The sequence below is a fragment of the Ostrinia furnacalis genome, unplaced genomic scaffold (assembly GCF_004193835.3).
Source record: "Ostrinia furnacalis isolate ACB-3 unplaced genomic scaffold, ASM419383v2 OfSCF1172, whole genome shotgun sequence".
In the NCBI taxonomy this organism is placed as follows: domain Eukaryota; kingdom Metazoa; phylum Arthropoda; class Insecta; order Lepidoptera; family Crambidae; genus Ostrinia; species Ostrinia furnacalis.
This window is the reverse complement of record NW_021131411.1, coordinates 746,447-771,605: the sequence shown is the minus strand read 5'-3', so window position 1 is coordinate 771,605 and position 25,159 is coordinate 746,447. Positions and strand designations below refer to the sequence as shown.

At 39.1% G+C, this 25,159-nt stretch overlaps 3 protein-coding genes and 6 pseudogenes across 4 annotated transcripts; all 9 read right to left on the bottom strand.

Annotated features, from left to right (window-relative positions):
• Nucleotides 1-6,048: 6,048 nt before the first annotated feature.
• On the bottom strand, nucleotides 6,049-9,566 carry LOC114351713 (CAD protein-like; annotated as a pseudogene).
• A 2,202-nt stretch (nucleotides 9,567-11,768) lies between these two features.
• Nucleotides 11,769-12,699, bottom strand: LOC114351714 (rRNA 2'-O-methyltransferase fibrillarin-like; annotated as a pseudogene).
• On the bottom strand, nucleotides 12,212-15,326 carry LOC114351719 (rRNA 2'-O-methyltransferase fibrillarin-like). 2 transcript variants are annotated; one of them, XM_028303017.1, is made up of 2 exons: nucleotides 14,839-15,326; nucleotides 12,212-12,295 (listed from the first exon to the last, which is right to left on the bottom strand). In XM_028303017.1, the coding sequence occupies exon 1, from the start codon at nucleotides 15,214-15,216 to the stop codon at nucleotides 14,854-14,856; it is 363 nt and encodes a 120-aa protein (XP_028158818.1). In that variant the 5' UTR covers nucleotides 15,217-15,326; the 3' UTR covers nucleotides 12,212-12,295; nucleotides 14,839-14,853. The 2 variants fall into 2 exon arrangements, with proteins under 2 accessions (XP_028158818.1, XP_028158817.1); XM_028303016.1 differs by lacking the exon at nucleotides 12,212-12,295 and adding an exon at nucleotides 14,334-14,388 and having other exon boundaries at nucleotides 14,808-15,326.
• LOC114351718 (rRNA 2'-O-methyltransferase fibrillarin-like) lies at nucleotides 12,713-13,292 on the bottom strand (annotated as a pseudogene).
• LOC114351698 (rRNA 2'-O-methyltransferase fibrillarin-like) lies at nucleotides 13,373-13,735 on the bottom strand. The gene has a single exon (XM_028302999.1). It carries the CDS (start codon nucleotides 13,733-13,735, stop codon nucleotides 13,373-13,375), a length of 363 nt encoding a protein of 120 aa, XP_028158800.1.
• Nucleotides 13,694-14,291, bottom strand: LOC114351716 (rRNA 2'-O-methyltransferase fibrillarin-like; annotated as a pseudogene).
• LOC114351715 (rRNA 2'-O-methyltransferase fibrillarin-like) lies at nucleotides 14,296-16,197 on the bottom strand (annotated as a pseudogene).
• Nucleotides 16,198-18,963: 2,766 nt separating this feature from the next.
• On the bottom strand, nucleotides 18,964-20,411 carry LOC114351712 (CAD protein-like). The gene has a single exon (XM_028303015.1). The coding sequence runs from the start codon at nucleotides 19,693-19,695 to the stop codon at nucleotides 19,015-19,017; it is 681 nt and encodes a 226-aa protein (XP_028158816.1). The 5' UTR covers nucleotides 19,696-20,411; the 3' UTR covers nucleotides 18,964-19,014.
• A 2,675-nt stretch (nucleotides 20,412-23,086) lies between these two features.
• On the bottom strand, nucleotides 23,087-24,895 carry LOC114351696 (protein insensitive-like; annotated as a pseudogene).
• Between the last annotated feature and the right edge of the window lie 264 nt (nucleotides 24,896-25,159).

Below are 25,159 nucleotides of genomic sequence, written 5' to 3'. Positions count from 1 at the left end.
GAAGTTTTTCGGTCAATTCAGCGTCAAAATTAGGCATAGAATTATTTTAGTGCTTGTTTCTATTTGTTACAACAGCTGTTGTAGCTGTGCTAGTGTTCGCTTGGTACATTATCTACTGATATTGGTAGGGCACGCCTACCTACTCGTTCTTCTTTCTCCCTTTTAGCTTGTTCTAACTCCCTCATCCGCCAATTCTAGTCTGGCATATCATGACACACAGGCCGTTGTTTTGGTACAGCAGAAGTTTTGGTGCTAGTTTTCGATTTACTTTGTCCATCTCTGTGTAGTAGCAATACTCAGTTCATAGGTCTCATTACCATGGTATTCACGACATTCGTCGGAATACCTGACTGTTGCGTACGAGGTGCTTTTGGCAATGTGATGCTTGTTTTACTATTCTGTGTTGGCAGGTTATCATAACTGTTTTGAACAGAAGTTTTATTGGTATTATTGCTTTGGTCTTGCAAGATGCCTATGCTCGCCTGAATTGGGAAATTTATATTAGCGGCAGTTTTTGAAGCGATCTTTGGATCCACAAGATTTTTTGGACAGTAATATTCACTGTGTTATTGCTAGAATTTTCGTTTATATTCATTGGTACACTGTTAGGTATGGCTTGGAAGGGCACATTGATCATAAAGTATAGTCTACAATTTTCGTTCTTTTGCTGGAAAGTAAGAGGCTCTGTAGAAATTCTACCTACGTTACTATTATGTACTATTGTTCGTAACTACCTGTATATTGTGTTGTTTGAGTAAATGTTGATTTCGATTTTCCAAATTAGCGTTATTTATTCTGTTCCGCTCGGGAAGATTTATAATTATATTGTGTTTAGAATTCATCTGCACATTTAATCATTTACCGATATGTTTTGATAGGGTTTATCGTTGCTGACAATATTTACTTTAGCGCAAACGGAATTTTGTAAACCAGGCATGGAAAAATTGCTATTCGATGGTGGACCTATTAGATTATTTCCTCTGATTGATTCTTGAATAAATTTAGGTGGATCACTCAGGTATATTGTTCCGATGCATTTGGCTGTCTATGTTATTTATTTCATTTTGTGATGCATTTGCAGCTATGTTACAACTTACAACTGTTCATAATATTCATTTGCGAGCTATTATTAACTTGATTTACTCATCATTTGATTGTGATTATCATTAGGTGACTGAGAATCGTTCATTATCATGACAATGTTATGGTTTGTACTGCTGGGCATCAGGTTGTTAACACTGTGGTCAGAAGAGTTATTGCAGCTCATTGGCATAACATACCCAGTTTTATTAGTTTTTTGTTCCTGATTCATACATAGCATTAACTGTTTACCGAATTTATCATCATGTTATTAGATAAACTTGAGTTGGTCACATTCATAATACGCGAAATTTTTAAAGTGTTATCACCAATTTTACTGTTAATATTTAAACTTGCACACGGTATATCAAATGTGTTTTAATTGGTTCAAAATTGTGAGCCATTATTGGAGCAACTGTCAGCAATGTTAATTTGGATTGTATGTTGATATTATTGTGCATGTTCATATTATTAATATTGTTCAACAAATCGCTGTTCTGAATCTGATTTATAGCATTTATGTTTTGCATCGACATTAAATTCGATTCATGTCTATTGTGTAAATTTGGCATAGAACTTGTTGTATCCGATTTCCCATGTGATGCATGGGTATGATTTCCATTTGTTGCCTGTTCTGCTTCTGATTTGACACATGGGGAATGGGGATGCATACTCATCATATTATTATCGATGTATGACATATTGTTTTGCATCGGCATAACTCCGGTCATTTGATGTTGATGATGGCTCACACACATTGTCCATCTATCTATTTTGTTATAAGCTCAAGCTGATTCACATGCATATCAATCTATTGTCTGCCATTATTATTGCGTGGCGGGTTCTTGATTAGCGGCGCAACTTGCTGCGCTCTTTAAGAATGGATTTCTTTGGCATAACCTACAGCCTGTTAGCCTAGGAGCAGTTTGCTTTCTGCAAGTGCAGCTACCAAGAGTGGCTTCAATATTTTCTTTGTTGGATGATTTCTAGTAAGTTCTTCGGCACGAGCTCAGCTTTCTCAGCCTCTTTGCGCTTGATGTAGTCATAGTTATTGTTAATTTCCTTTCAAAATCGACTAGTGCTTACCACATGTTGTGCGGCCCCAAAGCAGGCACTTGGTATCCTCAGACCTCAGCTGAATTCCTGAGTGTTTGTAATCCCAGACTCATACACAGACCGCAAACTGCAGAAAGGATACGGATGCACCCCCACTTCTCTTCAGATAATTGTAAACGAGTAAAGCATTTGTACGGCAATATCGACTTGTATCGACAATATTGGTCAACAATATTGCGTCAATGACAGTTTAACTTGCACCCGGGACAAACTTGACCTTCATTGGTTGGGTTTTAATGGCGGTCAAGCTGTAGAACCTGGCTACACAGGAGTTGCAGTGGTGGGAGCGAGAGGTGAGAATAGTCCCATATTAATGTTGCGTCAATATTGACGCAATTTTGCTGAGCAATATTGGTAAATAATGCTCGTTTACTAGTAGAACCTAATGATTTCGATTTTCTATCAGTGGAATTTTTCTAGTTTGCGGTCTGGGATGAGTCTGAAAATATAGCCACACGCGTTTTTGAGCTATATGATGTCCTAGGTTTACTCATGGGTACGCTTGATTAGTGCTTTTATTTAGTAAGTAAATTATTGTAAAACATATGCAGGTATAACGATAACATCGCTTTCAGACAAAAAAGAGTACCTATTGTCGGGCAGCTAGTAAGGCCGGAATTTATCTTTGGGCAGAAGAGTTTTGTCACTTCCAATCGGGCACCTGCATATTATTAGAAATTACCACTAAAGTTTTGATTTTATTAAAGCCAAATTATAAGGTTGTGTAATACAACCCTTGTTTCCCGGAGAATTAAAAAAAATGCTTGACGTTCGTGCACGAAATGAGGACATATCCGGTGAATTCTATGATGTACTAGGAAGTAGTGTTCTATCACAGTAGATAATAATATATGAGCTAAAGCAGTACGGAAACTTAGCCCTTTCGGCGAATTAAATACCTACACTTCAACTGAGTGTTAGGGTTGGCACTCTTAATCTTTATAAAATTAATAAGGTTCTGACTTACTTATTTATTAAAATGTTTATTTAGGTTTTTTAATTATCAAATACCTAATGGAATAAATTAATTGACTAAGTAGTTAACAAAAAAATAAAACGTAAATTAGGTTCTATAATGATCGAATACATAATCGAATAAATTGATTAAGTACTAAGTATTAGAGACCGCGGCCGGTAGAAGATATTCTATTCTCATAAATAAAATACCGGATACTTACTTTCACATAGCTATTGCCTCATTATAAATACAGTTCATCACTTAGTACAAAAGCGCGCGGAGCAAATTACTTTATCAAATAGAACACATAAATTGTTAAAAAGCGTAATTACGTAATTTAAAAAGAACTATATTATAAAATCAGATGTAAGCACTTTATTTAAAAAGTAATAAGTATTTAATCATTTTTACAATTCAGAATTATTACGAAGTTTAAAAATGAAAGTTCTGGTTTTGAAGATGCCGAGTTCAAGCAGCCGTATACTACTCAATACACTCGTGGCATGTTTTTTAAAAATACAGCGGACAGCGCATGCAATAAAATTATTATTAAAAACACAACGCGCGCGACACTCGCGACGGATGGACTGCGAGGTTCGCTTAGAGCTCGTGTAAAGCGTGCGTCTGTGTGCGTGAGTCTGATTTCGAGCGTTTGTATGAAGCTTCCGTACTGTTTGATTTATCTACTGTGGTTCTATGTTCTTTGGACCAGTGACATTATTAGCCCACGTACGATATGCGAGGTTTGAGAGAGCGCGTTTTCCGAGCCGACACTATTGACTGACGTAGTAGCGGTACCTACCAGGAATCGTTTAGAACTTAGGTTGCAGATATTCGTCAGAATCAACGAGTGGTTCAGGACTAACAATGGTTGACGATAGATTTCATAATAACTCCTTCTCATCCTGAGTAAAGTTTGAATGTGGCGGCCTACTGTCGGCGTCTAACATCCATTCAATTCTGGAACATTCGGGCGATTCTGGGCGAGCGCTATTTATTTATTTATTTATTTTATTTTATTCGGAAAACCAACAGCAATACAATACAAATAATGGGACCTTAAATTATGTATCTGCTTAGCCATTTATAGGTAATCGCAAATGGAAGCTATAGCTAAGAATTTCCCATACCGTGACGTCTAAAACATAAAATTTTATCATTAGCTTCCGGTTGTGGTTGGTGTTGGTTAGTTATGATGATTTTCGTTTTTTTATTTTTTTTATTTGTACAAATAATTTCAAGATACGGTAATCTGTTGGGATTACACCTAGCGGATGCTATTTTTGGCTGCACTGTTGGCGAGATACAGCTAAGATACCCGCTAAGACTATTTGCAAATAACAAAAAGTTCCACTGAAATTAATCAACATTTAAAAAAATAATAATTAAAAATATATATCNCATTATAGGAAAAATTTTCATCATCTACAACGTTACTAGTTAAGATGTCCCGATGATACTTCGATTTTCTTACAAGAATAACGTGACATATAAATAATTTCTCTTTTACTTTGCTTTTTGTTTTACAAGAACATTGTGATAAGTGTGACATGCCACATTGTCGAATAAAATAAAAATATTTTAAAAACTTACCTTTGTCATCAATACCGCGGTATCCTCGAGATGTCACGTTTTTCTTAAAAACAAAGAGGACCTCACATCTCAAAGCGCAGGTGGCAACTGAACTGTCACAGTGTCGAAGCTAACTATATCGCCGAACGAGCCAGCGCTATAACGTAATATTTTGTTTCTTTCTCTCATAGTATTGTTGTTTTTGGAGTAACAAATACCCTGTTTTTGGAGATAAAAGAACCCAAGACCGCGGTTCAGAATTTCGGTAAAACAAAAAATCGTATATCTCGAGATGTCACAGTGTCGTCGCAAATGGGCGATATACGAGTGTCTGAAATTTATTCCGGGCTCCTGTTAAATTTTTATACATTAGAGAATGTATTTAAAAATATTTGTAACCAACCAGATTATGTAATTTTAATACAATACAAATTTATGAAATTAAAGTGTCTGTTTGTAATGCATTACAACAGCTTTTACTATCATGAAAGTACGTACGGTACTATAACAAAAAAATATTTTTTTTACATTGAATACTAAACGGGTGGACCGATTTTGACTGAACTTTCACTGGCAGATAGCGGATGTTATAAGGAATCGTCCATTAATATCACATTGAAAATGTGCTGAATACGTGCTTAAAGTTAATACTTAAAAAAATCCTGAAAATTTTTGTTCCAAAAATATCTCTATAAGACTTAAGACTTGTAAAATTAATAAGGCTTGATCCCTGTGGCAGCAAAATGAATTGAATTAATGAGGTAATTAAATACGTATGATGTTCCCTTTCTGAATGTGGTTCTTGGGGAACTAATAAAATAGCTAAATAAAGCATGCCCTCTTCTCAATGATGATTGTAAACAATGAATCGTCCATCAGACTGAGATCCTTTGGTGCGTTAATGTTTTCAAACTGATTGCTTATTAGAATATTGTCGTCGGAACTCGGAACGATCAAACACTTAAAGGCTTCTTAAGGATTTACTACGGGCAGCTAGTAAATTTAAAAATGAACTACCAATGAATCGTCTATCGGGCTGTGCGTGGGCGCGTCTATGTTTTCAAACTGGTTGCTTATTAGAATATTGTCGTCGGAGCGGTCAAAAACTTCCATGTTTTCATTTTCGACCATTTCATTTTCGACGTTTTATTTGCATTTTCTCATTACAATTTTGGGCGTCACCATTTGTATCATTTAATTTTGTTTTATCTTGTATAGTCTTATCTTGTCCTTTTGTCGTGTTCTGTGGTTTGTTGTTTGTCTTTTTGATTTGTTTCATGCGTTGTGGGTTCTTCGCCACCATAAAAACTTTGTTCATACCCGTTTTGCCGAATTTATTGCTAAGAGGCTTTGGCAAAACCTTCATCGATCGGCCGTAGACTTTTTCGACACTACGGATTGATCGACAGAAGTTCTTGAATATCTTTATATTCATTGATACATTTACGTCATCCTGACGACTTTCGCGGTCGTTTATGTTCAATTTAGTTACTTTCGTTCTGTACCAACTTTCGTGGCTTTTTATTTTACGCAGCTGTGCCTTGGAACAATCACTACGTGGGATTTTTTTGTAAACGTATTTTAGACTTCTACGTAGTTACTCACCGGCTGATAAAGAAAACCTTACAGTTTTTTTTCACTAGGAGAAAACTCTTAAGGTATTTATTGGTTACTTTCGTTCTGTACCAAATTTCGTGGTTTTTTACGCAGTTGTGCTTTGGACCAATCACTACGTGGGATTTTTTTGCAAACGTATTTTGGACTTCTACGTAATTAGTCACCGGCTGACAAAGAACACCTTACAGTTTTTTTCACTAGGAGAAAATTCTTAAGGTATTTGGTTACTTTCGTTCTGTACAAACTTTCGTGGTTTTTTACGCAGTTGTGCCTTGGACCAATTACTACGTTGGATTTTGTTGCAAACGTATTTTGGACTTCTACGTATTTGGTCACGGGATGGCAAAGAAAACCTTACAGATTTTTTTTCACTAGTAGGTAGTTCTTTGGTAATTGATTAACTGCATTTTCGGGCGTGGCAGGTGGTTCTTGATTGGTTGTATTCGGCGTAACTGGCTGCGCTTTGTTATTCAGATTAATTTTCTAGCCACTACAGCCTGTACCTTGCCGTCGGGCGACACAACGAGTCTCCTAGGCGCAGGTTGCTTCCTGCTCGTGCGGCAACCAACAGCGGCTTTTATATTATCCTTGTTGGATGGGTTAAGTACGTTCTTCGGCACGGGCTCAGTTTTGTTAGCCCCTTGGCGCTTTGGTGTATTAAGCTTGCGCCTTTTCCTAGTATGTACCTACTGTTCTTCGGTACTGTCAGACACAAATTCTTCGGTACGAGCTTAGGTTTCTCAGCCTCTGCGCTTGGATGTATTAATTGTTATTGTTAATTTCCTTTCAAAAGCGACTAGTGCTTACCACACGTTCCCGTGAAAATCTTGAGATTTTGGCATTTAATACAATTGGTGAAGGTCCTCGGTGAAATGGTTTGTGGGACATTATTCCTCGCAATGGTCACGTCTCTTAAAACAATTTCAGACTTTACAGACTTGTTCGTGAATACCAAAACGGGTAATTTTTTGACCAGTCCAAAAACAAAAACAGTTTTTATGGTCTTTAGATTTTACTAATTTATTCCAAGCAATCCTGTTAGCGAAGCATATTATTATTTTCTATAATTGGATTGCGCCAGAGTTTATTTTTCAGGCCCAAGGATTCAAGAGACGTTTTTACTATGTACAAGAAGGCAAAGAGGCTCTACTCTACAACTTGTTGCCCTCCTATAACTTGTAAGTTGCGTAAATAAGATAGACTGGTGAAATTGCGACGGTGAGCCTCAAATGTCAATCGGTCGGTTAGAATTTTCATGTTTTTTTTTATTTTTTTAGTTTGTTTAATATAGATATGTTATTTCATATTTATTTTATTAATTATTTTGTTTTTTATTTATTTTGTTTTTTTTTATTGTACCAACCTGACCAGATTGTCCTTGACTTCGAATCTGTCTACCAATTACGTGATAATTTATGTCGATATTGTGATAATATGTCCAAAGAGAGTCTCTTTGGGTCCAAAAGCAGCCTTTTGTTAGAACGCAGGCGATTTTTTCGTTGGCAATCTGTAAAATTATATACTGCTGCAGTCGTGATATCATTTCAGTCGAGCCGGTTCATACATGCCGAAGCGTGGCTCTCCCACGGAAAAGGTCTTCCAAAGGATCGTCCCTTTCTTATGGCTCTGTTACAAGAATGCGGCGTTTATCTGTACGTGCCACAATGTCCTCTAAAGGATCGTCCCTTTCTTTCGGTTCCTCTACAGGGATGCAGCGTCGGTAGGTGCAAAGAATAGATCGGCCGCCCTGGGCAACAAATTATAAGTTATATATAACCATTGCCCGGGAACCCGAAATCGTTAATCTGAATCTGATACATCGTCCACATCGCTCGGCTCCCAATTTACCGAGCTTGGTTCTAAGTCGAATCCCTCCGTGCAATTTTCCACAATGTCTTCCAAACGATCGTTCCTTTCTTTTGGCTCTGTTACAAGGATGCGGCGTTTATCTGTACGTGGAAATATTAAATTGCTACCTAAGACCATAGTAAAGTCGCCTGGAAATTCTAGGTCGTGTGTGCTGCCATTATAAGTTAAATAAAGATAATTGGTTGAAGCTGGCCATTCTGTCTGCTGCCACAGTATCAATTTGCTTTACGAACGGTGTGATATGATTATCTTCCCTGAGTTTTCTCACATTTAATTCCGTACTCTTTATAGCAGCTGCTATTTGTTTATCTGATAACCCGATTTTCTTGGCATTCTTTAAAGTTTCCGAGTTTATCGAAGTACTGCCAACAGCTATAAGAGTTTCATAATAATCGATTATGTTTTTGAATTTATGCAGAAACCATTTGTCAATTTTTGTAAGTTCGTATAACTTTTCAACGTCGTAACCTTCCTTTAAAGCAGCTGCTAACACGAACATTCTTTTATCTGTAGGTTCTCTCAACTCGTTTTCATTTACTGTTTTAATATTCGGATCAAATCCATTTAAATTTTCATCGACCATTCTTTAGAATTTTTTGGAAAGCTTCTTCAAAGTTTCGTCCAATGGCCATTACTTCTCCTACACTTTTCATTGAACTTCCAATTTTTGGGCTTACTTTGTTGAATTTAGCTTAGTCCCATCTTGGTATTTTTACCACGCAATAATCTAAGCTGGGCTCAAAGCAGGCCGTTGTTACTCTCGTGACAGAATTTTTGATTACAGGCAATGGGATACCAAGGGCCAATTAGGCAGCCACATATGCCAACGGATAACTAGTTGCCTTACTCGCTAACGCTGAGCTTCGAGATAATCTAGCATTTACTTCAATGATGTAAAATTCTTCAGAGTTGGGATTGAAAGCGTATTGAACTTCGTAACGGTTTTCTCCGAAACATGCCACTTCTCCTGTTCTAGGATTCAAGAGACGTTTTACTGTGTACAAGGAGGCAAAAAGGTGCTCTTCAACTTGTCGCTCTCCTATAACTTTTAAGTTGCGGAAAATTAAATAGGATAGACGGTGATCCGGAACATTGAAATATCTGGTCACCTCTCGCACTGTGTTAAACACTTTAAGCGCATCTGGCTCCGTCTTCGGGTAACGCTCCCCAAAAGAATAGTCGGGATTAACATGCTTGACTCCAGTGAATGTCAGAATTCAATCGAGCAGTCTTATGATTTTGCAGTATTAAAATTTTTAATGTTACCCGAATGTATCGGTTTCTCAGCTCGGCAAGTTTTTGGGCATCTTCTCACACACTGTCGGTCCCATTATATTTCATTGGATCATTTGGTCAATTTTTTTTTTTTTTTTTTTTTTTTTATTTATTTGGAAAACAAAACAGATTACATTCTTTACATGGTTTAAATAATACTTAAATGTAGATATAGACTAAAATGTAACCCTAAATATGTTTTCACAGATTTGTTATACATGCATTAGGTACAAAAATATATATATATAGGTAAATAAATCGGAAAGTGTTAATGCAGTAGTGTTAGTGCAGAGTAAACAAAACAAAACAAAGAGTTCCTCAACATTATTTATGACGAGTCATGGGTAGCTTGGCTGAGGGCATCCTTGACATGTTTCTTAAATGTATGCTTCCTTTGGTCGAAGATATCCAGGTGACTATCATCCAAGAATGCAAGTTCATTGTACAATCGGCACATTCTAAGAAGAGGCTGGTAGTATGAGACGTTTTTACGTTGAAGAGAAATTGAGAAGGTTTTAGGCCTGCGGGGATTGTGATTCGTGCTAAAGCTAAGTTTACCTAACAATTTGGGAGAGTATATGTGGGAGTGCAGTATTTTGTGGAGACAAATGAGCTCTTGTTCATTTCTGCGGATATGAAGTGGCACCACGTTATATTTACGTAAGCGATCCTCATATGAACGGCATTGTCTGCTGACTCCTTGTCGGTAGCTTAAGATTTTGAGAGCTTTCTTTTGGACATTTTCAAGTCTGTTGCGGTGAATAGCATAGTGAGGAGACCATACAACTGAACCGTACTCTAGTGTGCTTCTAACTAGGCTGAAGTAAAGTGTAAGGAAACTTCTTGGGTTTCTAAAACCCTTCGTGTTTCTAGAGATGAAACCTAGTAACTGTAGTGCTTTCTTGGTTATATGGTCGTAATGAGAGCGAAAGGAGAGTGTGTCATCAAAATATATACCCAAATCCCTTGTCACGTTGCTCCGATCCAGTATTTGATGGTCTATCCTGTAATCATAGTGTATTTTTCGCTTCTTTAGAGTGAAAGACATGGCAAAACATTTTTTTATATTGAGGAACATTCGATTCGACTCACACCAAACCGCAACCGCTTCAAGATCTCTCTGCATTGCTTCACAGTCTCTGGTACTGGTGATCGAGTTGAAAAGCTTTAAGTCATCGGCGTACAACAAGCAAGGGGTGGATAGATTTTCTAACACAAGTCGCACAATATTATGGGTTTCATTGGGGTTTGGTTCCTATGAATAATTTTTGTTTGATTGTACTTTTACATGCAGTTTTGTGGACTTTCACCCCAGCAGTGTCTTCTTAACTTGGATGGCATAATGTTTTCGTCTCAGTTGATGATCTTATTAACATGGCAAAGATTGTAGTTAGAATATAGATGCCGACACTTCCCGGAGGACATCTCGCAGCGCTGGCAGCTCGAGTGTGAATGCTGTGAACATGGTCACCAAAAGAGAGAAGTGGTCTTCTCGAATATTGAGTTTGAAAAGCGTCCTGCCACGGATTAGGTATTTGTAGTTGCTGAATACGTGCTTAAAGTTGTTACTTAAAAATAAAATCCTGAAAATGTTTTTATTATCCAAAAAATAGGTAGGTACTTGATTTTTAGTAGTCCAATAGTTACTCTATAAATCTGACTTAATACTTGTAAAATAAAGCTTGATCCCTGTGACAGCAAACTCTTTCTATCTGTCACTAACTTTAAAGACACCCATGTCGCGAAAATTTGTTTTCCCCGTAACTTTCAGCGTTGCCAGACTTTTTTTCAATGGTGAAATGTTATTCGGGTCCCCAAATGTCACCAGACTGTATACCAACTTTATGGAATTTCTGGAAATTTCCATTTTCTACTTTCCGGGGCCGTTTTGGAAAATTTTCTACCAAAATGGTAGTTTTTTCCGATTCATGGTAACACTCGAATAACAGACCAACAATCGCCCGGAACATTGTACCCTACTCCGGTGTCGCCATCTACCGGAAAATTGGTGTCAAACTTTAGGGAATTTCATGATCGCAACAAAATGGCCGACGGCTCAGCCGCCATCATGTTTTTTGACAATCTGTGAATGTGGCTCTTAAGAAGACTATACATGACACAAATAATAAAAATAAATTTTCAAAAACAATTGCGCATATCGGTATGACACCTCCCCAAAACCACCCCTGAAAACGCGTTTTCGATCCAAGATGGCGGCGCGGCCATTTTGTTTTTCCACTTCTACGTAGTTACTCACCGGCTGACAAAGAAAACCTTACACTTTTTTTTCACTAGGAGAAAACTCTTAAGGTATTGGTTACTTTCGTTCTGTACCAACTTTCGTGGTTTTTTACGCAGTTGTGCCTTGGACCAATCACTACGTGTGGTTAAGCAGATGTACGCATAATTTTATTTTTATTTAAATTCCCAAATAGTTTTGTCGGCAGGTTGAAAACCGTTTGGTTTCAACGCGCTAAGTATGTGCGATGCCGCCATCCTCTCACGAGATTGCGACTCGTTGCGCCTTGTGGTTAGTGGGTCCAGCTATTCTCCTCTGCAGGCGAAATTATTTGGGAAGGTAATTTGAATCCAATTAAGATCTCGCCTGTTGTTGTGCCTTGGAACAGTTACTGCGTGGCATTTTTTTTGCAAACGTATTTTGGACTTCTACGTAGTTAGTCACCGGCTGACAAAGAAAACCTTACAGTTTTTTTTCTCCGTCAGTCTCCACTGATAAGGTCAACTGTTCTTGTGGTTTAAGTTTGTCTGCTTTTAATTTTTTCACTTCAGCAGCAAATACTGCCTCTGGTTGCGCGGTGGAGTCTATGCAGAAAGCCTTAATTGAAATAACAAAATGCCCGCCATTCTTCCAAAGTGCTGCGCGTTCAGGCTCACTATCCTAGCTTGGTCTGGCTGAGCCACGTCGGCGAATATCGTGTCCACCATACCCACCAGCATTCTATATTTGAGTGGATGTCTAGCATCTTCTATAATAGGGACAATATTGGTGCGCTTCTTGGCTACAATGATCAGATCTCTGCCCGACCGGTGGGAGAACTCTACTGAGTACACGAGGCTCTCCAGGCCAACAATATCCGACACATGACTGACTATGGTCCCACTGGCCGCTCCGAGGTACAGAACCCTGGACCCAGGGGGCATGTGTATAGCGTCCACTCCTCCCATGATCGCAGCTGCCAACTTCGATCTGAAGGGATTCCATTCCCTTCCAGTATTACACCTTTTCTCCGTCAGTCTCCACTGATAAGGTCAACTGTTCTTGTGGTTTAAGTTTGTCTGCTTTTAATTTTTTCACTTCAGCAGCAAATACTGCCTCTGGTTGCGCGGTGGAGTCTATGCAGAAAGCCTTAATTGAAATAACAAAATGCCCGCCATTCTTCCAAAGTGCTGCGCGTTCAGGCTCACTATCCTAGCTTGGTCTGGCTGAGCCACGTCGGCGAATATCGTGTCCACCATACCCACCAGCATTCTATATTTGAGTGGATGTCTAGCATCTTCTATAATAGGGACAATATTGGTGCGCTTCTTGGCTACAATGATCAGATCTCTGCCCGACCGGTGGGAGAACTCTACTGAGTACACGAGGCTCTCCAGGCCAACAATATCCGACACATGACTGACTATGGTCCCACTGGCCGCTCCGAGGTACAGAACCCTGGACCCAGGGGGCATGTGTATAGCGTCCACTCCTCCCATGATCGCAGCTGCCAACTTCGATCTGAAGGGATTCCATTCCCTTCCAGTATTACACCTTTTCTCCGTCAGTCTCCACTGATAAGGTCAACTGTTCTTGTGGTTTAAGTTTGTCTGCTTTTAATTTTTTCACTTCAGCAGCAAATACTGCCTCTGGTTGCGCGGTGGAGTCTATGCAGAAAGCCTTAATTGAAATAACAAAATGCCCGCCATTCTTCCAAAGTGCTGCGCGTTCAGGCTCACTATCCTAGCTTGGTCTGGCTGAGCCACGTCGGCGAATATCGTGTCCACCATACCCACCAGCATTCTATATTTGAGTGGATGTCTAGCATCTTCTATAATAGGGACAATATTGGTGCGCTTCTTGGCTACAATGATCAGATCTCTGCCCGACCGGTGGGAGAACTCTACTGAGTACACGAGGCTCTCCAGGCCAACAATATCCGACACATGACTGACTATGGTCCCACTGGCCGCTCCGAGGTACAGAACCCTGGACCCAGGGGGCATGTGTATAGCGTCCACTCCTCCCATGATCGCAGCTGCCAACTTCGATCTGAAGGGATTCCATTCCCTTCCAGTATTACACCTTTTCTCCGTCAGTCTCCACTGATAAGGTCAACTGTTCTTGTGGTTTAAGTTTGTCTGCTTTTAATTTTTTCACTTCAGCAGCAAATACTGCCTCTGGTTGCGCGGTGGAGTCTATGCAGAAAGCCTTAATTGAAATAACAAAATGCCCGCCATTCTTCCAAAGTGCTGCGCGTTCAGGCTCACTATCCTAGCTTGGTCTGGCTGAGCCACGTCGGCGAATATCGTGTCCACCATACCCACCAGCATTCTATATTTGAGTGGATGTCTAGCATCTTCTATAATAGGGACAATATTGGTGCGCTTCTTGGCTACAATGATCAGATCTCTGCCCGACCGGTGGGAGAACTCTACTGAGTACACGAGGCTCTCCGGGCCAACAATATCCGACACATGACTGACTATGGTCCCACTGGCCGCTCCGAGGTACAGAACCCTGGACGCAGGGGGCATGTGTATAGCGTCCACTCCTCCCATGATCGCAGCTGCTAACTTCGATCTGAAGGGATTCCATTCCCTTCCAGTATTACACCTTTTCTCCGTCAGTCTCCACTGATAAGGTCAACTGTTCTTGTGGTTTAAGTTTGTCTGCTTGTAATGTTTTCACTTCAGCAGCAAATACTGCCTCTGGTTGCGCGGTGGAGTCTATGCAGAAAGCTTTAATTGAAATAACAAAATGCCCGCCATTCTTCCAAAGTGCTGCGCGTTCAGGCTCACTATCCTAGCTTGGTCTGGCTGAGCCATGTCGGCGAATATCGTGTCCACCATACCCACCAGCATTCTATATTTGAGTGGATGTCTAGCATCTTCTATAATAGGAATAATATTGGTGCGCTTCTTGGCTACAATGATCAGATCTCTGCCCGACCGGTGGGAGAACTCTACTGTGTACTATCGGGGACTCGGACGCCTTGACACCTTAAGGGCCTAAATTGTTTGCACACACACGCTCAATTAAGCTACGCCCCCATTCATTCATGTTTCGGGTCTAAGCAGCGTCAGNTTGTCTGCTTTTAATTTTTTCACTTCAGCAGCAAATACTGCCTCTGGTTGCGCGGTGGAGTCTATGCAGAAAGCCTTAATTGAAATAACAAAATGCCCGCCATTCTTCCAAAGTGCTGCGCGTTCAGGCTCACTATCCTAGCTTGGTCTGGCTGAGCCACGTCGGCGAATATCGTGTCCACCATACCCACTAGCATTCTATATTTGAGTGGATGTCTAGCATCTTCTATAATAGGGACAATATTGGTGCGCTTCTTGGCTACAATGATCAGATCTCTGCCCGACCGGTGGGAGAACTCTACTGAGTACACGAGGCTCTCCAGGCCAACAATATCCGACACATGACTGACTATGGTCCCACTGGCCGCTCCGAGGTACAGAACCCTGGACGCAGGGGGCATGTGTATAGCGTCCACTCCTCCCATGATCGCAGCTGCTAACTTCGATCTGAAGGGATTCCATTCCCTTCCAGTATTACACCTTTTCTCCGTCAGTCTCCACTGATAAGGTCAACTGTTCTTGTGGTTTAAGTTTGTCTGCTACTAGCACGGGTCAACACAAAACAAAATCAATCGGTTAGGGATCACAAAACTTCACAAAAAACAAAGGAGAGAATATTATGTCGACAGTTCGCCAAAGCAAAAAGCAGACAGACCTCGTATAAAAATACAATATTAAAAAAATACATATTATCTATTTGTTTGTAACCAAATTCTATTATTAAAATTCTAAAGCTGAGTTGCACCATCTTACTTTAACTTTGACAAACGTCAAAAATCTGTTAAACTCCATACAAAAAGCACCGGTTACCGTTATAGCTACGGTCAAAGTTAGGTGGTGCAACTCAGCCTAAAACTAAGAAAGATTGAAGAAAAAGAAACATTTCGTTTTAAACCTTAACCGTATGACAATAAAGTGCACAATGGTATTTCGTATTGCAACCTAAGCCCTGATTGTCTCTTATTGGTCGTAGTAAAAATATAGTAAAATGCGTAACCAATTAGAGACGGGGTGAGCACGTTGACCGGAGCGATGCGCTTACGCTAAAATTTCTACAAAGTGGTCAGGCGGAAGAGTCCCCGATAGTACACGAGGCCTTCCGGGCCAATAATGTCCGACACATGACTGACTGTGGTCCCACTGGCCGCCTCGAGGTACAGAACCCTGGACCCAGGGGGCATGTGTATAGAGTCCACTCCTCCCATGATCGCAGCTGCCAACTTCGATCTGAAGGGATTCCATACTCTGTATTCCACCTTTTCTCCGTCAGTCTCCACTGATATTCAAATGTTAGATTGATGAAGCATTGTTACCGTTCATACCTATTACTAGCCACCTGGCAAAAGTTTATGTATACTCATTTGACTTGGCATGTTGTCACTGTTGTGTCTGTCATTGGTGCCCGTGTTCTGCCCCCCTAGACAAAACGCACTTTTTGATCGAATCGAAAATCGAATCCGTCAAAACTCCATACAAAAAAGGGGCTTTTCGACCACTTATCGACTGGTTTGCGATTATAATTTGCACTTTGTCTAGACCCACTGAAAAGTTTTGTCATTCTGCGCGTTTTGTTGTGAGTTGAGAGAAATTCATAATTCAAATGTCCGCTTTCAGTCTTAGAAAGAGCATTAATCTTATTTAATTTCAAGGTTGCATCTGCATCAAAATTGCTGTTCATCATCGACGATAGCGGGTAAATGATAGTAATCGAGGTTGAGTGAGGCGACAATTAATGTTGACTTACATTTTATGTTTGAGTCTTTACGTTATAGTCTGTAGCCCAGGAGCAGTTTGCTTCCTGCCAACCAAAACCAAATAACCAAAAGTTACTTCTATATTTTTTGTTGGATGGTTTCTATCACGTTCTTCGGTACGAGCTCAGGTTTCTCAGCCTCTTTACGCTTTGATGTATTAATTATTATTGTTAATTTACTTTCAAAAGCGACTAGTGCTTACCACACGTTCCCGTGAGCGGACCCAAAGCAGGCACTTGGTATTCTCGCACCTGAGCCAAATTCCTGCGTGTTTATAATCCCAGACTCATACACAGATCGCAAACTGCCGAAAGACTACGGATGCACCCCCACTTCTCTTCAGATCATTGTAAACGAGCAAAGCATTTGTACGGCAATAATTGACTTGAGGTACAAACATTTATTCATCTTTTATTATGAAAAATATGTCAACAACTTTCGAGTTACATTAATTTAATTAATAATATTTATTTTATTCAAATAACTTATTGCAGTTACTATAACAGCTTGTACTCTTGTAGCTTGTACTTTTTAATCTTCATTCTATGTCTTATTAACTTAGTGTATCACTTAAGTCTCATTTACTGTATTGTAATTGCATATAATAATCTCAGCATTATACTTTTAGAATGAAGATGTTTGTGCAATTCCTATCAGGTTTTCTGATATACATATGTTACAGGAAATGTATGAAATCCGTCATTGTATACAATTCCTAGGATTTGTGTATTGTGTATAAGTCCTAAAATCACTCGGAAATGTGTGATGTAAATTATATTAGACACTTTTCCTAGGAAATTTACACATTTCCTAAACAGCAATCGGAAATGTAATTAAGATTTCTTTTTTTTCTCCGAAACTTAAATGGCGCTACCGCGCCGCGGCCGCTGTGTATGTATAATGTCGCAAGTCGAACCTAACCGAGACTTTGTTATCCAGCTACAGGAGTACTAAAACCTTCATGCCTAGTTTAATAAAAGAGATGTTAAAATTAGGGTTTTCCAATACTTCAGCGTAATATCCGTGATGCCGAAAGAAAGGTATGCTAATAGGCAAATATTTTTTTCAGCTAAAGTATAATAGTGTGAAAACAACTTTCAGGCTAAACAATAATAGTTGTGAGTTAAAAGTACCTATCGGCCAATGTGGTTTGGCTAAATGAAATTTAAGGCGTACCAAGGGGCACCCGATCACACGACCGCGCTTGTGCCGCTTAGTTTTATACATTTCCTAATACAATATTGGAATTCTATAAAATTCCTAGGAAAAGTATACATGTCCTAGGATATGTGCGTATTAAAAAATCTCTGAAGCAATATTTTATACATTTCCTAAATAGCTTCGGAATTGTATACATTTCCTAGGAATAGTATACAATTCCTAGAATTCATACATTTCCTGTAACACATACATAATTTACTATTCAACTTATCTTAATCTATTGTACTCCTTTACCAACTACTTCATTTACATTTTTATATCAATTTTTTCTAGTAAATCAGCCAATTAGGTTTTGATTTTGGTCACCACTGGAGGCCCATGATATAATATTAGGGCTGTGTATATTTGTATTATGCTAGCACCTGCTAGAATTTTGTTAAAAGCATCTTGCTTGGCCATTGAATTGCTCATTTACTAGGACCTAATGAATTCGGTTTTCTGTCAGAATTTGTCTAGTTTGCGGTCTGGGATGAGTCTGAAAATATAGCCACACGAGTTGTTGAGCTAAATGACGTCCTAGGCCTACTCATGGGTACGCTTGATTATCGCTTTAGTAAGTAAAAATGATCCTATATCATTGCAGGTATAACGCTTACATCGTTTGAAATTGACATTTTAGAAAAAAAAAGAGTTTGTTATTATTTTTTTAAAACCGGTTAATTTTTTGACCAGTGAAAAAACAAAAGCAGTTTTTATGGTCTTTAGATTTTACTAATTTATTCCAAGCGATCCTGTTAGCAAAGCATATTTTCCATAATTGTGATCGCGCCAGAGTTTATTTTTCAGGCCCAAGGATTCAAGAGACGTATGTACAAGGAGGCAAAAAAGTTCTCTACAACTTGTCGCCCTCCTATAACTTGTAAGTTGCGTAAATAAGACAGACTGGTGAAATTGCGATGGTGAGCCTCAAATATCAATCGGTCGGTTAGAATTTTCATGGTTTTTTTTTAATTTTTTTTTTTTACTTTGTTTATATATTTTATTTTTTTATTTATTTTGTTTTTTTTTAATTGTACCAACCTGACCAGATTGTCCTTGACTTCGAATCTGTCTACCACTTCTGTGATAATATCCGACACTCTCTTTGGGTCCAAAAGCAGCCTTAGGTTAGGTAATGAGGCCATCAGAATAATGGTTTCAGTTTTTTCACGTTCAGCATGTGCACACACAACCATTTTCTTCGGCCAGTTTTGTTTTTGCCAAACAGTCATCGAGTCATCTAATTTTAAAGTAGTGACAATGCTTCGTTCAAATACATTTTAATGCTGCTGCTTGTGGTGCAATTTCTGCAGCTGTATCACAGATTGTAGATGATGCTCCAACAAACAGAGCATAATCACATCGAGCACTAACTCTGGCGAGTGTTGAGGCGTATTTGTAAGCAGCCCGGTCAATCACAGGTGGGTTCGTGTTCGGCATTGCACATATTATTGTGATGCCACCAGCAAGAGCAGCTGCAGTGAAGGAGTTAAAATCTTCATTGTAGGTAGCGCCGGGTTCGCGAGCATGAACGTGGACATCAATAAAACGAGGAAGTTTTATTACGTTTCTAGATGTCATACAGTCAGTGTGTGTTTTCATTGGTGGAGCACCTCCACATTGCGCCATTGCCTGCACTAAGAGTAATGGTAGTGTAATGTTTCTGCCATTGACATCGTTAAAATGAACATTTAATTTTCTTGGATTTTCAGGCTCAATCTCAATATCACTTAAACGATTTATTTCACCACATATCTCTAACACCGTATTTATTTGACTTTGTTCTTTTTCAACTTTTTCTATTACGTATACTGGGAATATCAACCGTCCGTCGTTGTGTCTCATTCCCCCCGCTGCGGCCGAGACACCCTTAGCCGTCGCTATGACCAGTCCGGTGAGTCTGCCGGGCTGGCAGCGGGTCTCCGCCGCATTGGTGGAGCACCTCCACATTGCGCCATTGCCTGCACTAGGAGCTTTGCGCACTTTACATCAGTTACTAGAGGCACAGCATAATCAACGGCAAAACGCCGGGTGCGATAACCATGGATACTGAATGAAGACATACGCCATGCCCCTCCACGCATAGGCAAATTGATAACCAGATCCAGTTGACGACGAGCCATGAAATCAGCTAGATGCATCAGTTCTCCGTCTGCTCTAGCATAGTCTACGTCACCGATATGATCAAAAGTCCACTGTACACTTTCAACCTCAATACCATGTTCGGTGTAAAAATCACCGGTGCCCATACTTGCATACAGTTTATATCCCATTCTTTAAAGTACTTGGACACTCGGTAGTAATTCCATTTTATGCTCAAACGTGCCCACAGACAGTAAAATTGCTTTTTGGGAATTCTAAAACCAGTGATCATCAATGATTTTAAGTAAGCTTCGTAACGGTTTTCTCCGAAACATGCCACTTCTCCTGTTGATGCCATTTCCACGCCTAGTGTTACATCAGCGCCTGCTAATCTCGAGAAGGAAAACTGGGGAACTTTAACCCCTACTTTGCCACAACCAGTCATTACATTTACTGGTTCTACAGGTATGCCCAGTATTATTTTTGTGGCCATAGCAACAAAATCATGGTCGAGAATTTTTGATACAAATGGAAAAGATCTAGATACTCTGACGTTACATTCAATGACTTTCAAATCATTATCCTTAGCTTACATATTAAAATGTCCAGTAACATCTAATATATCAGCTATTATACGGGCAATTTCTTTGATCCTACTAATATTATAAATGCGAAAGTTTGGATGTCTGGATGTTTGCTACTCTTTCACGGAAAAACTACTGAACGGATTTTGATGAAACTTTACAATATGATTGTTTATAACCCAGAATAACATATAGGCTATAATTTATAACGACCTGTGACAAACTTAATTTCACGCGGGTGAAACTGCGGGCAAAAGCTAGTTTTAAATACATTTATCAAGCTTGAGTGGGATGTTCCCCTACGCCATCTCCGGCATTGATGATTGGTTTTCTGCAATGTCTCGACGCCCGTGCAACGGCGCCAGGTTCAGGATGACGCAAAACTACTGCATCTGAATAACTTGCCATCACAGCTACACTGTCTTCTAAAGTTTCACTTTTTTTAGCCGATGAACTAGTAGCATCAGTATGTATAACAGATCCACCCAATCTCTGCATAGCAGCTGTAAAACTACAGCTTGTACGTGTACTGACTTCGTAGAATATCGAAACCATTACTTTTTCTCTTAGAATATCATCTAAGAATCTTCCTTTGCCTACACTTCCTACTAATATTATAAATGCGAAAGTTTGTATGGATGTCTGGATGTTTGTTACTCTTTCACGCAAAAACTACTGAACAGATTTTGATTAAACTTTTCAGTATTATTGTTTATAACCCAGAATAACATATAGGCTATAATTTATGACGGTCTATGACAAACTAAATTTCACGCGGGTGAAGCCGCGGACAAAAGCTAGTATCTTCATAAATTGAGCCCGATTAAATAAGTCGTTCAAAGTATCTTTGCTGGAAGAATCTACTGTTAATATACTTTTACCAAAGATTTCACTTTTTTGGCGATGGGAAACGGATGCTGTTAGCGAAGCATATTTTCCATAATTTGTGATCGCGTCAGAGTTTACTTTTCAGGCCCAAGGATTCAAGAAACGTTTTTACTATGTACAAGGAGGCATAAAGGTTCTCTACAACTTGTCGCCTTCCTATAACTTGTAAGTTGCGTAAACAAGATAGACTGGTGAAATTGCGATGGGAGCCTCAAAATTTGAGACTTGATATTTAATACCAATCGGTCGGTTAGAATTTTCATGGTTTCTTTTCTTTTTTTTTTAACTTTATTTGATATTTTATTTGATATATTTTTTTATTTCTTTTTTTTTATTGTACCAACCTGACCAGATTGTCCTTGACTTCGAATCTGTCTACCACTTTCGTAATAATATCCGACACTCTCTTTGGGACCAAAAGCAGCCTTTTGTTAGAATGCAGGCTTTTTTCGTTGACACTGTAAAATTATATACTGCGTGAAGCCGTGGTATCATTCCAGTCGAGCCTGAGACCACCAGCCGTGGGCCAGGAAGGAGCATTGAAATGCCATTCAATGACCCACTCCGACAGGTTAATTATGACGTCATTGTTTATGTAGTATTTCAGTGCCTCCTTTTTTTGCTTTTCCAGAGTCCCGCTTGATGATCAGAGCTGCATAAAACGGGTCGTACTTCAGCTCGACCTTTTCCAATTCGTTCTATGTCATCTGTACTTAAGAACAAATGATGGGGACATACTTCACATGTTACTTTCAAACCTCTTCCCTTGGCCGCTTTAATTATTTGAATTTCTTCCTATGGGGCTACAGCCTACATGGCAAATATGTATTGAACGATCAAGTAATGAGGCCATCATTATTTTGCCAAAGATATCACTTTTTTGGCCTTGGGAAACGGATGCTGTTGGGGAATAGTAATTTGAAATACTGTCACAATCTTTGCCTTATAATTTGTGCAGGCAATGGTGACAATGTGACATGCTTCTTCCATTGACATCGTTAAAATTAACATTTAATTTGCTTGGATTTTCAGACTCAATCTCAATATCACTTAAACGACTCATTTCACCACATATCTCTAACGCCGAATTTGGTCGATTTGTTCTTTTTCAACTTTTTCTATTGCGTATACTGGGAATATCAACCGTCCGAAAAAAAACAGATAATCCTTGCTTGCGGAATATGTCACAGGAGTCAAGCTTTATTTTATTTTTCAACAAAAGTATAAGTATTATGACACTAATAAATTATAACTATTGCCCGAGAACCTGAAATACACCCGCAACCTTTTAAATCCCATTCCCCCCCGATTGGGCCTCCGGTATCTTCACTCACTCGGCGAAACACAGCGCAAGCGCTGCTTCACGCCGGTTTTCTGTGAGGCCGTGGTATCACTCCGGTCGAGCCGGCCCATTCATGCCGAAGCGTGGCTCTTCCACGGAATAGGTCTTCCAAAAGATCGTCCCTTTCTTTTGATTCTTCCTACCAGGCACGGATCTAGGGAGCGACCGCCCTGGGGACCAGTCTAAAAAAACCATTGCCCGGGAACCCGCAATAGTTAATAATAACGCAAAAATGCCTGTAGGGGATAATTCCCTTACACTTGGTGGTAAGTATGTAGTAGTATGTTGATGTAGTTAAGTTTAGATGTAGTTCTAAACCTTACAAAATTGCAACTAAATGTAGCTGTGATATAAAGTCCAATCCCTTTTTCTTTTTATGGTCCTAAATAAACATTTTGCTTATAATCTGGTTGGTTACTTACAAATACTTGAGTAAGTAGAGGCGCTATTCCCTTGAGGCTTGAGCCGCTTGTTTCTCCTCCGTAAGTTGTTTCTTCATAATACGCATCTTCAACATCTTAGCTTCGTCGGCAGATTTGGTAGTATCACACCCCTGAAATAAAAGTAAAAATTATAATTTTAGTAAGTAAAAGTTATACAAGAAATATTCTTGAATGAATATTTTTTCCCGTCTTCGCAACATTTTTCATTGATGCTCTGTCCAATTATAGTTCCTGAGATTAGCGCATTCAACCAAACCAAGTCTTCAGCTTTATAATAATAATATTTGTATAGGTAGATGATAAAAGAAATTGTACCAACCTGACCATATTTTCTTTGACGTCAAATCGGTCCACCTCTTTGACGATATCCGACACTTTCTTTGGGTCCAAAAGCATCTTTGCAGGCTTGTGTAAGAATGCAGGCGATTTTTCCCCAGTCAACGAATGAGTCGCCAATACTCTGTAAAATTATATTACTTTTAGATATCTCGATACTTATTACATTTAAAAAATATTAAACAAAAATTTGGGTCCCATGTTCGAACTCCAATAATGCTTGTTATCGAAAAAAATCTCAAAGTACGTTCTAGAAATTAAAGAACATAGCAAAATTTTCGTTGTGGCTCTCATTTTATACGACAACGCATTGATTGTGGAAATTATGAAAAGTTTCAGTCAGTAATTTTTCAGAGCAAACACTACAATGGCGTGTATACAGGTTGTTAGGTAAATGGGTATATGAGCGGACACTAGCCCAGTCAAGTCAAGTCAGAAAATTGATATCTTCATTTAAATTATTTTAATTTTCATACAAATCGGATCTTATAAAATTTATTTTGTATGAAAATTAAAAAAAATAAAATGTTGATATCAAATTTCTGACTCTTCATCATACTATTTATATGACCATGTTAACATGGGCTAGTGTCGGCTCATATACATATACTAGCGGCCGCCCGCGACTTCGTACGCGTGGATCCCGTTTTACCTCCTTCATCTTTCTTAAGCGGTTTAGATTTTTTCATACATATGTTTTTTCCCGCTAACTCCCGTTCCCGTGGGAATTTTGCAATATCCTGTTGTACCTAAGCTTTAAGTTTACTAAGGTACCTGTATACCAAATTTCAAGCGTCTAACTTAAGCGGTTTAGATTTTTCATACAAAAGGATTTTCCCGTTAATTCCCGTTCCCGTGGGAATTTCGGGAATTCATTTCTTAGTGCACCTCTACGGTACCTAAGCTACGTCCCTTCCAAATTTCAAGTGCCTACGTTTAGCCCGTTTAGCCGTTTAGGCTGTGCGCTGATCTGTCAGTCAGTCAGTCAGTTTCTCCTTTTATATATTTAGATAGATATCCATTTACCTAACACCCTATAGATGAAAAAAATGGTATTGTAACTGTAACACGTAATAAACAAAAGATAACGATTCATACTTGCGCGAAAAAACCCGCCAGCAAAAGGTCACGAGTAGCTACAGTGTAGGACTGCCACTTAATTTTACGGAATTTATCCATGGGCAGAAAAGAGTTTTCCCACTTCCAATCGGCACCTGCAAATTAATTAATTCATTAATATTATAGAAATAATAACCAAAGTTTTGATTTTATGAAAGTTAATCTTAAATGGGTTCTTAATCTTTTTTCACGGAAAATTTCCGAATTCGGAAAAGTACTGATTCGGTTTCATAAGCTAGTAAATTAAAAAAATGAATTACCAATGAATCGTCTATCGGGCTGTGCGTGGGCGCGTCTATGTTTTCAAACTGGTTGCTTATTAGAATATTATCGTCGGAGCGGTCAAACACTTCCATGTTTTCATTTTCGACGTTTTCATTTGCATTTTCCTCATTACAGTTTTGGGCGTCACCATTTGTATCATTTGTTTTAGCTTGTATAGTCTTATCTTGTCCTTATGTCGTGTTCTTGGTTTGTTGTTTGTCTTTTTGATTTGTTTCATGCGTCGTAGGTTCTTCGCCACCGTAAAAACTTTTTTCATACCCGTTTTGCCGAACTTCTTTCTAAGAGGCTTTGGCAAAACCTTCATCGATCGGCCGAAGACTTTTTCGACACTACAG

Excerpts from the sequence above, each read along its gene's own strand:
- LOC114351698 (XM_028302999.1), bottom strand. The coding sequence starts at position 13,735 with ATGGGAGGAGTGGACGCTATACACATGCCCCCTGGGTCCAGGGTTCTG.
- LOC114351712 (XM_028303015.1), bottom strand. The coding sequence starts at position 19,695 with ATGTGGAGGTGCTCCACCAATGCGGCGGAGACCCGCTGCCAGCCCGGC.
- LOC114351719 (XM_028303017.1), bottom strand. The coding sequence starts at position 15,216 with ATGGGAGGAGTGGACGCTATACACATGCCCCCTGCGTCCAGGGTTCTG.